We start from the raw sequence: 12,182 nt of genomic DNA on the forward strand, positions 1-12,182 counted from the left end.
CTCAATTTCACTATTAGAGATGTCAGAAAACAGATTACCTGAATTTCAGCCCTAGCTTGGAATTTGCAAAGAATTCAGCTTTATACTAGTTGTCAAAGAGATCAGAATTCTATAACTAAATTCCTATTAAAATGTAGGCACTCCACTGATAGTACATTGATGGATTCATTGAGTCAGTCATTTAGCAACTAGCAGACACTGGCTTCCCTCGTGACTCAGTGGTAAAGAGTCTGTCTGCAATGGAGGAGCCACAGGAGATGCAGGTTCAATCCCTGGGTTGGGAAGATCCCTGGAGGAGGGCATGGCAACCCACTCCAGTATTCTTTGCCTGGGAAATCCCGAGGACAGAGAAGCCTAGCAGGCTATAGTCCATAGAGTTGCAGAGAGTCAGATGTGACTAAGGACACAGACACCAGGTTTATTAATACTATTTTCAAATATAAGATACAAGAGATGAAAATGAGTTACCACATGCTATTATATAATTCCATGCTATTATATATGTAAATATAGAGGAAATTTAGTGTCTTCAAAGACGATCATTGCTGTTACAGTTTAATTCACCAAAACACTAATTAAAAGCATAACTGCAAGGTCTTATAGATTAGGGATTGCAAATTGGCAGTCTATAGGCCAAATGCAGGGTATGGCTATGTTTGTGCTGTGTGCGCTAAGTCGCTTCAGTCATGTCCGACTCTTTGCAACCCTATGGACCATAGCCCACAAGGCTCCTCTGTCCATGGGATTCTCCAGGCAAGAATACTGGAGTGGGTTGCCATGCCCTCCTCCGGAGGATCTTCCTGACCCAGGGAGTGAACCCATGTTTCCTGCATCTCCTGCTTGAATGCAGGTGGGTTTTCTAATACTAGCACCACCTAAGAAGCCCCTTAGCTATGTTTACTTCTAAATGTTACACAAAATATTGATTTCTTTTTTTTTTTTTTAAACTTGGAATCTGCCAACCCTGGGCTATGTCTATGCATAGGGGTTCTGAGTCTCTGTCACTCTGCTTAACTACCATTGCATGATCTGCCCAGCCCCTTGGATTATTGGGGTTTGAGACTCCTTTTATAGATAATGTGGTCTGATTTCTCTTTTCTATAGAATAAGAAAGGGATTCCAAGAGTAGATTGCCAAGCTTAACATAGCCAATAGTGCCAGGGTCTGGTTAGAAGTAGGAAAAAGCTGTGTTCTCAGTCCAGTGCTTTTCACTGGGCTGCTCGTGGTTCTGCTCTGCAGTGAGCATGACATTATGCCTGGTTCTTTGGGGAGGGGAGGGAGGCAGTCCCATAGATTGGTGTTGAGAACATGGCTGTTTCCTCTTGCAGTGGACTATGCTGTGGAGCAGGCTCACCAGGGTGTGTTCTTCAACCAAGGCCAGTGCTGCACGGCAGGGTCTCGAATCTTTGTGGAGGAGTCCATCTATGAAGAATTTGTGAGAAGAAGTGTGGAGCGGGCCAAGAGGCGCATAGTGGGCAGTCCCTTTGACCCCACCACCGAGCAGGGACCCCAGGTAGAGAAATCATAGACATGTCCTTTCTTAATCCCTGGTGAGCACAGAAGTAGGATGCTGTGATGGAGCCCAACAAGGCACCAGCCTCCTTACTCCTCCTCCTCAGTTGTCTTCATGGCTGAAGATATAGCCACCAAGGCATTACTTGCTTGTGTCTTACACTTCTCTTTTCGTTTCTAAACTTTATCTCTGAGAAACTAAGGGATTAGGACTCCCTTAAGGGTATCATCAACTTTGGGGGTAAGTTGGAGTCTCTTGGCTCTAAAAAAGGCATGGCAAGATGGATCTTAACTAGAACCCAGTTCTTAACTGTTGGATTCAAGACATCCCCACAGGTGCCACAGTCAGGGAGGGCAGGTATCTCTCCTTCCCGGAAACCATTTATCCTTTTACCGGCTGCCAAGGTTTCTTTTCCACCAACCTGACCCACTCTGGGGAAACTACGTGCAGCTTGTAAATGTGTAGGGAGCAAGAGCTGTCTGCTTTTTCCTCTGTCGTGTGATTCGCTCTTACCCTGAATGCCTCATGCCCTGTGGTGAAGGAGGAGGCCCACAGACCCCATGCAGACTGCACTCCTGAGCTCTGCAGGTCCTCCCGACTCATCTAAGTGTTTTTCCAGATGAATTCTAGTTTTGAACTGAGAGTATTTAAAGGAATATGTAGACCAGATCTCATCTGGATCATGAGAGCACGGGTTTTCCTGATAAGAAACAACATCTCCTTAGTTTGGGGGCCATTTGAGAGAAGACTAAAGTTCTAACAGCAGTTCAAACCCAGGTGAGTGTAGGTTTTTATTCTATTTACAATAGCAATTGAGCAATAACTCTATAACTTGGGGCCTCATGGAGGAGGCAAGAATGACCTTATTTTATGGACTAGGATGCTAGCTCTCCCTCTTTAAACTTAATCCTTTCCTCTGATGGTGTAACTGCAGTTCCATAAAAATGCTACCCCAATAGGATTTGACGTGTAGCGCCATGTACAGGGGCTGCGTGTTAGCTCCTCTGTTGTTTTCATCTGTTTAGTATCAGTACAAGTCACTACACTATTCATTTGTCTATAAGGCTAATTTTTACTTCTGTAAAAAGTCAGTAGTCAATCAACCAATATCTCCGTCATTGAGAAACATTGCTTAAATCTTGAACTGGTAGTTACGATTTGTCAGTAACAGCAGATCAGTGCATTTATTGGAATTCTTGATGTCTTAGGTTGAACCATACAAAATTTCACTTGTTGTAGATCAAAAATGGTTAATTAACAGCAGTTCCATGTGATTTGATTACGTAGAATGAAACTTTGAAAAAAAATCACAAAGGAGAGAGTCTTGAGTGTATTTTAGTCCATTTTCAGAGAAGATTTCACTTGGAGTCATTACGTGCTTTCTTCCACAGATTGACAAGAAGCAGTACAACAAGATCCTAGAGCTCATCCAGAGCGGTGTGGCTGAGGGCGCCAAGCTCGAGTGCGGAGGCAAGGGGCTGGGTCGAAAGGGATTCTTCATTGAGCCCACGGTGTTTTCCAATGTCACTGACGACATGCGGATCGCCAAGGAGGAGGTAGCTCTTAGACCTCAGCAGCAGCCACTTCTTCCCCAGGGTTGTTTCCAGGGCATTTCTAGTGGACACTGTTAGAGGTTTAGTTCTTTGTACCTTATATACATTATGCAATAGCAATAAACATGGCTATGGACATCCCACTTTCAAGAAAAAAGCTAGACAAAAAGGCAAGCCAGCTAGATGGAGGCCAGGTGACAGCACTTGATGATTGTAGGTGCTATCGGTCAACAGAATCATCATAAAAATCATTCACTAGTCTCAGTAATACATTGAACAGTTAAGGTCCCCCCAGCGTGGTTCATTAGGCTGTTAACCAGGAAAGAGAAAGCACCCAAGCATCATCACACTTCTGTAGGAGAGGACCAGTTGCAGATCAACCAGCAACCCAGAGCAGTAGCTCTCAGTTCTGGAGCAGTGCCTGGGAGCTTGTAGAGAACACAGCTGTAGAACATACAGTGAAATGAAGGGATGCCAGGCAGGGCCGGGGAGTGGAGGTGTTACACTCTAAAGGTAGACTTATGTGATCTTACTCTGGGAAAGTTTGGGATATTTTACCGTTATGTTCTGCTAAACTTAAACATCATTTAAATGATGAAGGCAGAATACACTTGCCTGAAATTTGGAGAACAGGTGAAAGGATGGCAAAGCATCCATGTTGGATCCATCTGTTTTGTTGCAGATCTTTGGCCCTGTTCAGGAAATTTTGAGGTTTAAGACTATGGATGAAGTTATTGAAAGAGCCAACAACTCAGACTTCGGGCTTGTAGCAGCTGTCTTTACTAACGACATCAACAAGGCTCTCACAGTGTCTTCTGCAATGCAAGCCGGGACTGTTTGGTAAGATCAGGGTCAGTCTCGTTCTGGCCATAACATATTCTGTGGGGCAGGGTTTGGGGGGTGCAGGGCCTTGTAATTCTTCAGAGCCTGTGTGAAATAAGCACATAAGCTCTGGTAAGATGGGGGAGACCAACTAAAGACTTCACCCTGAGAAGGGACACTTCCTATTGGCTAAATCAGGAAATCTAAAGTGTGGGAGGGAGACTCGAGAGAGAGGAATATATGTATACATATAGCTGATTCACTTTGCTGTACAGCAGAAACGAATACAACAGTGTAAAGCAATTATCCTCCAATAACAATTTAAAAAAAAAACACAGAATCTTAAATTATAGAATTCCTATGTGGGAAAAGGAATTTAAAAATAGAACTTGCAGAAGAAATACCATGCCAGAGGGATTATTTCTGTGTAAACAGAACTCACGCTAACAGGACATGTTTTATTCTTTTAGGATCAATTGTTACAATGCCTTAAATGCCCAGAGCCCCTTTGGGGGATTCAAGATGTCTGGAAATGGGAGAGAAATGTAAGTGTCCCAAGTTGCTGGTGCCCAAAGAGAAACAGAGTTGCAAATAGCAGCTCAGAGTGTACTCACACCAGTGAATTCTCTTACTCCCATCCATTCATTAAACAAACACTATGTTGAAAACACATGTCTATAAACAAAGCACACATTACAAGGACAACTAAAACACAACAATGCCCTTACCTTAAGTGGGAGTGAAGAAAAATTCATGCACCAATAATCTCATGTAATAGGTGCTATTATAGAAGTAGGTTAAATATCTTGTTAAGTACAGAGAAAAAAATCAATTTTGCCTATGAAGTTTCAGAAGGAATAACATTTCAGTTTTTCTAGGAGAAGATATTCCAGGCAGAGGGAGTAGCAAGAACACTTCCTGTGCATGAAGTCACAGAAAGTACAGAATAGTCCAGACACAAGACAGAATTTGGTGTATTTAAAACAGGTCACCAACTGCCTACTCAGGGACAAATCTGGCCTAGAGAAATGTTTTGGGGTTTTTTCCTCATAACATTTAAAAATCTTTACCTGACATCCAAAAAGAGGAGGCTTTCCATAAAATCTAAATTTCTTGCTTATTTCATTCAGCCATGGTGGAATTGTTGCGGCTGTGAGTTCTGCAGTTCACGGAACTTAATATTGGTTGCTGTTATTGTTACACATACGCAGTTCGCTCATTGCCACCTGCTTGGTGCCTGTTGGATCTTTCGAGTGTGGGGCTGTAGAGCTTGGACATGGGGTGAACGGAGGGGACTTGCTGAAGATGCAAGTGGAGAGGTTGCTTTAAACCCAGTCTGAAAGGTCTTTAGAGGGCAGGTGTGGGAGCTGAGGAGATACCAGAGATTTTAAGGGCAGCATTCTTGGTGTAGAGAGGATGTTTTGGTAGAGATTACAGGAAGATGACCCGTTACAAGGATTTTGCGATAACAGTAATAGGTATTAATCAGATGCCTGCTCTGCATGTAGCTTTATTCTCCCTTCTTACCTAACATTGTTTGATTTTGTCTCATTTGCTTTTCACAGTAATTCTATGGAATAGATACATTATGTGTATCTCATAGATGGTTCAGATGAGAAACGAGTGGTTAAGTAGCTTGCCTAAGTTACACAGCCAGTAAATAGCAGATCTGAGCTTAGAACCAGAATTTTGGTGGCTTAGTTTCTGTGATGTCTGGCCAAGGAAGTGTGGGTATCAGGTTTAATAAGGACTCTTCCGGGTCAGGATCAGAGCTGGACTTCCCTCTTGCGATGCTAAGGATGTGAAAAATAGGACTGTGGCAGAGGAAAACTAGAGAGGTTGTATTTGCAGTTTCATATATAGATGGATTCTTAGAATGGCTTTGAAGAAGGAACGGTAGCTAGGGTCTTCCTGAGCTGATACCTCATCCCCAAAACTTGAATTTTCACTCATTTTGAAAAGAGCTGGTTCCATGTTTTCTAAATCCTGTGACTCTTAAGAGAAAATATCTTCTATGCCCACTTTTCCTGGCATTACTGAATATATCCTTTTTTTAAACAAATGTTCAGTTCACAATTAACCTGCTAACAACTACTGAGCATATACTTTGTGCAAAGCATGATCCTTGGTCTGTGGGGAAAGGTCCAGCTCATTGAGTTACTTAACATTTTGTTGGATAAATTAAATACACAACACTTAAAGAATCAAAAGAATTCCAGAACAGCCTATGAAGTGATAGAGGAATTCAGGGGTGATAGAGATGGTATGAGCCAGAGAAGTCCAGGACAACTTTAGACGTGATCTTTTACAAGGATTTGAATTGGCCTTGAAAGAAGAGGAACATTTAAGTAGATGAAGAGAGAGGAATACTTTTCTAGGGTTGGTAGTGAGGGAAGGGTGAGCAAAGGCACCATGAGAGAAAGGTGTGGTGTTTAGGGAGAAGAGGAGTGACCCCATGACCAGCACAGAAGATTTACATCTTTACATACTGTAGCTAATAATTTCTACTCCTGAGCCATTAAACCGTGAAAATGAAGTTTAGCTTTGAGATTTAGCTTTGAGGCTAAGAGCAGAGTTTCTAGAATCACACAGCTCAGATATGTACCCTGGCTCTACTGCTTAATTCCTGTGCCACCTTGGACAAATTACTTAATCTCATTAACCTTCAGTCTCCTCATCCATAAAATGGGCATTGTTATTGCACTTCCCCCACAGGGTTGCTGTGAGGATTAAATGTGAGAATCAAGTATGCCAAATATCCATCAGGGTGTCTGACAAACCTTCAGAAAATGTGAGCTACTATCATCATTATTGATCAACTAAATGACTGCCAAGTAGACAATCCATTTTTCTCTTAATAAATGTATTACTTTAGAAATGCAGCACAAGTTTCCCTAAATTTCAGCTAGTATCATCAGCCTGCTTTCTGTCTGTGGTGACACCAGCGAGAAGCTGCTCTTGCTTGAACCTTTGCTTCTGGCCTTCAGGACCTCCCACTTGCTCTACAGCCAGAACCCATTTGTTGTTATTAGTATTTGTTGTTATTAGTATTCCTTCAGCTTTTATAAAGTCTCCACGTACTCATCTCTTCTTAACTTGCCTTAACTTTCTGCTCCTGCTTTTCAAGATGCATTCAGCGTGTTTCATTCCCCGCCCCTGTGTTTGTGCTCTCTCGGCCTCTGAAATGTCAGGGTCGTCACTGGCTCTGGAAATGCCACTCACATAGACTGTTACAGGTTGTTAACAGCGTGTGTCATGGGCATAAAATAGGCTTGTCATATGTAACCGCTGGTTAGCAGTTTCTCATCCCAGGCTAGCCCTGGACGCTTATCATGGGGCAAGCCTTCCACCAGGATTCAAGCTTGTGACAGTGTCCAGTGCAGAACTTTCTATCGGAAGCATTGCCCTTGCCTAGGAAGAAGGTCCAGGGAACAGTTTGGCTGTGTCAGAACCACACAGACTAGTGGCCTCTCTCTCTACTCATCTCATAGGCACTAACAGTGATTTGGCCTTCTCCATGCAGTTAAAAAACAATTAGGAAACAGTGCTCTCTGATGAGACTCACTTTATCTTGTCTAAATTATATGAGTCTTTGTCCCTGTTTGCCCCCAAAACATGTTTTCTCTTCCTTAAATGACCCTGAGTGGTAGGAAATGCTTCAAATAGAAGAACCTGCCCTGTCCTGGTCCTTCACTCTTCCTTCTTATTTAATACAGTCCCAGAAACTCTGCTTCACCTTCCAGCTGGACAGAACTGTTTCTCTTAAGGCCTGCAGGCTCTATGCAACTTTGGTTCCTGGCATCACCTTGCCCGCCTCCGAGAGGCACAGAGAAGGGAGGCAGCACTTTCTGAGGGCTGTCTGAGCCTCTGATCGCTCCCCTACAGAGAGCTGTGGAGAGGGCTGCCCTCTGCAGGTTACCTGGTGATTGTTGTTCAGTTGTTAAGTTGTCTCCAACTCTTTGCAACGCCATGGACTGCAGCAACGCCATGGACTGCAGCATGCCAGGTTTACCTGTCCTGCACTATCTCCCAGAGCTTGCTCAAACTCATGTCCATTGAATTGGTGATGCCATCCAACCATCTCATCCTCTGTCACCCCCTTCTCCTTCTGACCTCAGTTTTTTCCAGCATCAGGCTCTTTTCCAGTGAGTCAGCTCTTGGCATCAGGTGGCCGAAGTATTAGAGCTTCAGCTTCAGCACCAGTTCTTCCAATGAATATTCAGAGTTGGTTTTTCACCTAGTGGGTTGGCCTTTAATTCCTAGGGTCAGAGACTTGGGCTGAGTTTCTCTCAGTTCTGCCTGTTCAGCTAGTTCCATCTATTTCAGTCTTCATGTCTTTTCCCATCTCATTAAGCTCTCCTGAGACAAGAGGTCATAAAGCCCAAGCTACAAAATATGTGCCACAAACCTGGGGGATGGAAAGAAAGCTGTGAACCTCTGCATTTTAAAAACTAAGGACACAGGCTTTGAAGACAAGAAGCGCTGTTTGGATGCCCTGAATCTGTGGGGGGTGTGTGTGTGTGTGTGTGTGTGTGTGTGTGTGTGTGTACAGTATGCGGGTGCATGGGGAAGTCACCTACAGGCTGGGAGAGGGGCTTGCCAAGCACGCCTATCTGGTGACATCCCTCTCAGAGGTTCTGATTTAGTAGATCTGGGCTAGGGCCCAGGATAGCATTTTTAACAAATTTCTGGAATAATTCTGTACAGGTGATCCAGGGACCCTGCTCTGAGAAATGCTGCTGTAAGCCAAAGGAAAGGGCAGGGAAACAGACACCCTAGGCAGAAACCCTTGTTTGCTTTATGCGTGAGTCTAAGTGATTTCCTAAAATGGCTGATTGAGAGACACCAAAATTCAACATCTTACTTTACCTCATATGTACGCCGAGTTTGGTTCATCTTTGGGAATATAACCTAGTCTGGCCAAGAAGCAGGAATCAGTTCAATTCAGTTCAGTTCAGTTGCTCAGTCGTGTCCGACTCTTTGCGACCCCATAAATCGCAGCACGCCAGGCCTCCCTGTCCATCACCAACTCCCGGAATTCACTCAGACTCAACGTCTATCGAGTCGGTGATGCCATCCAGCCATCTCATCTTCTGTCATCCCCTTCTCCTCTTGCCCCCAATCCCTCCCAGCATCAGAGTCTTTTCCAATGAGTCAACTCTTCGCATGAAGTGGCCAAAGTACTGGAGTTTCAGCTTTAGCATCATTCCTTCCAAAGAAATCCCAGGGTTGATCTCCTTCAGAATGGACTGGTTGGATCTCCTTGCAGTCCAAGGGACTCTCCAGAGTCTTCTCCAACACCACGGTTCAAAAGCATCCATTCTTCACCACTCAGCTTTCTTCGCAGTCCAACTCTCACATCCATACATGAATATAGGCTTCTAAATGTCCTGTGCCCTGAGCCATGACCCAGCTGGACAGATGCCCTTGTAGAGATATTGGGGCATGTCAGTAACAGTGCATCTGCCTTTTGTGCAGCAGTGAGCTGCTTCCTTAACTGTGAAACTGTCTGTGCCACAGAATTTAACTGGATTAAGAAAAATTTCAGTAGATCTGAGAGAAAGACCCTGGAAGGAGATGGCAAAATAGCTGAAGAACTGAAATGTCAAGGCTTTCAGAGACCTTACAGCAGTATTGCTCAAAGTCTGGGTCCAATAACCACCCATCTCATGGTCTCTTGGGCTTTTCCCCAGACCGACTGGAACAGAGTCTTAGGAAGGGATTTGTCAGGAACCTACACTTTAAGCAAGCTTCATGAGTGGTATGAATACTAACATTCAGGAACTGATGTCAGAAAGACAGCTGGGTACCAGGAGATGGGGATGAGTTGGCTGGAGGCACACAGCCAGTTAACACAAAGCCGAGGGGGCGCTGCTGTCTGCTGATCCCCCACCCCAGCATTCAGCTCCACTCAGTGCCCTAGGACGTCTCGCTGGCTTTCCCTGCGGTCGGGCCCATGGGTGTTATTTCTTCCTGTGGCAGATAGGAACCCAGCCCTCCATCTTAGAGCAGTCTGAGCGCTTACTGCAGCTGGCTGCCTGGGGTCCAGGGGAGAAGTGCCCGCGGTCCAGTAGGGCTTTCCATTGCTTTGAGCACCCAGAGGTCTGGGGTCTGACAGTCGCACTGGAGTGCAAGTTCCTGCCTCTGAAGGCTTTCTTACATTTCTCACAGCCTAGCCAGAGATCTGAGGGGAGTGATTCAGGGTCTGCCCCAAGTGCGTGCACAGGCAAGGGAACAAGAAGGGAGTAACGGCGCTTCAGACAGGAGGCAGATGATGTCTGTGATGAGGAGACACATGCACCATTGCCCAGGGGCAGGAAAAAGCCTAGTGAGAGCCAGAGCTGAGCTGGTAATAAAGAGACAGCCTGGTTGGAGCCAGTGAGGGAACCATATACCAAGTGGGGCAATCCCAAGTTTATTCTTCTCATCCCTGGAGCAAGATGGCCAGTGCAGATGAGAGGACGGCACGCTTGCTTGCCCCGGTCTCTGATGTCCTGGGGGCTGGGGGGAGCATGACCCCTCAGGTGCCCTGGTGCTCGGAGGAGGCCCTGGAAATGCATGAGGAGCCTTGCGTGGTGCCAGGAGAGCTCTCCGATAACCCCCCAGTCACCAGGTGCCTTCAGCCTGGCGCTGTGGGCCACACACTGGGGTGGGGGAGGACGGAAAGCTGTATCAGTGAGACCTAGGTTGGTGAGGGAGACAGAGCAGCCACCTCCCTCCCGCACCCTGCCCCCTGGTGCAGACAGTCAGTAGTGGAGGCAGGCACAGGTGCTCTGAACACAGAGGAGTAGGGTGTGCTCCTGAGAGCGTGAGGAGAAGCTTCACAGAGGAGTGACTTTAAAAAGAAAAGAAGACAAAAGTTCAAGTATTTTATAGAAAAAAATTGAGAGAACATACTTCATGTAACAATGAAATAGAGAAGAGAAAAAGAGACATTTAAAGAGAGGTAAAATGAGAAGGAACTTGAGAAAAGAGGTGAAGAAAAGGAGCATTGTGTCAAGGAGGCTTGTCCTCGCCCCAGCATCCTTAGAGCAGCGGTCGCGGGGCTTCATCTCCTGTGGCCACCTAGGCAGGTGACCTGGCACCCACCCCTCCCTCTCAGACAGGACCACCTGCAAGCTCCTCAGAGGCTGGGACCAGTTATGTCGTTTCTCTTTCACCCAGCCCAGTGCTGCCCCATGCTAGCAGTGCCATCAGTGTTTGTCTGCAAATGACACAGACTCCTTGGTCCATGACCAAGACCCCAGAGAGTGCCGTGAGCCAGGAGGGGAAGTGACCAAAGGCAAGTCTTAGGGAACAGCTTACTACCACATCCCAGTTCCTCTTCAGTCAGTTATTTTGATTTCTTGACTCTTTCCCCTGACTCTGTGGAGAACTGTGGACAGTATTTATTTAGGGTTCTATTTTTAAGGCATTATAGGTGATTTGTACTCCTCCATGGGAGGCCTTTAGGTATTTGTTTCCACTTTCCCAGGTGGCTCAGTGTTAAAGAATGCAGGAGATGCAAGAGACCTGGGTTCGATCCCTGGGTCAGGTGGATCCTCTGGAGAAGGGAATGGCAACCTACTCCAGTATTCTGGCCTGGGAAATCCCACTGACAGAGGATCCTGGCTGGCTGCAGTCCAGGGAGTCGCAAAGAGACACGACTCAGCGACTGAGCACACACATTAAACCCAAGGACTAACGGGAAGGAATGTAGAATCCCAAGCCAAGAGGACTGTTACCTGGGAACCTCGTGGTTTTCTTTCAGTTGAAGTGGACTAGATCTCCAGGAGACCCAAGAGAGCACAGACACATCCCAGGTGTCCAGTGGTAGGAGTGGAGTTTCTACCCCATTTCCTGAAGGGGAAAGCCCACGTTGGAATGTTTTGGCCTCAGGAGCCTGATTCTGCCCTTTTCTGTTTTCCAGGGGAGAATTTGGTTTGCGAGAGTACTCTGAAGTTAAGACTGTGACAGTAAAGATCCCCCAGAAGAACTCTTAAGATGGCCAAGAAGGAAGGTGAAGACCAGCCTGCACGATTCCCCTCTCTGCTTTCCCTGTGGGGCCCAGCTCTCAGGAATCCCCAATACTTAGTCCTTATTTAACAATTCAAATGACAGCATGTAGACCATTCGCTGGGTGTAATGAATGCAAGCCAGTGGGCGTGGTTTCTTGGCACTCTGTGAGGGATCACCTTAATGATACCAAATATTGGGAATGGGATAAAGGCTGGGGAGCAGCTGTGGGCACATCCAGCGTGTCTTTCTGGGGTGAGGGCCTGAATAAGGGAGCTGTACTGTTTGGTGCCTCTGTC

General features: G+C 45.8%; 1 protein-coding gene across 1 annotated transcript in view; it reads left to right on the forward strand.

Moving 5' to 3' along the window:
* Positions 1-11,870, forward strand: part of ALDH1A2 (aldehyde dehydrogenase 1 family member A2) — a 116,494-nt gene extending 104,624 nt beyond the window's left edge. Inside the window, exons 9-13 of the mRNA XM_052646637.1 lie at positions 1,329-1,513; positions 2,905-3,069; positions 3,749-3,906; positions 4,359-4,433; positions 11,798-11,870. Coding sequence (XP_052502597.1) covers positions 1,329-1,513; positions 2,905-3,069; positions 3,749-3,906; positions 4,359-4,433; positions 11,798-11,870 — 656 coding nt within the window. The remainder of the gene's footprint in view (positions 1-1,328; positions 1,514-2,904; positions 3,070-3,748; positions 3,907-4,358; positions 4,434-11,797) is intronic.
* The last annotated feature ends 312 nt before the right edge of the window (positions 11,871-12,182 follow it).

This window comes from Budorcas taxicolor, chromosome 10 (genome assembly GCF_023091745.1).
Source record: "Budorcas taxicolor isolate Tak-1 chromosome 10, Takin1.1, whole genome shotgun sequence".
Taxonomy (NCBI): domain Eukaryota; kingdom Metazoa; phylum Chordata; class Mammalia; order Artiodactyla; family Bovidae; genus Budorcas; species Budorcas taxicolor.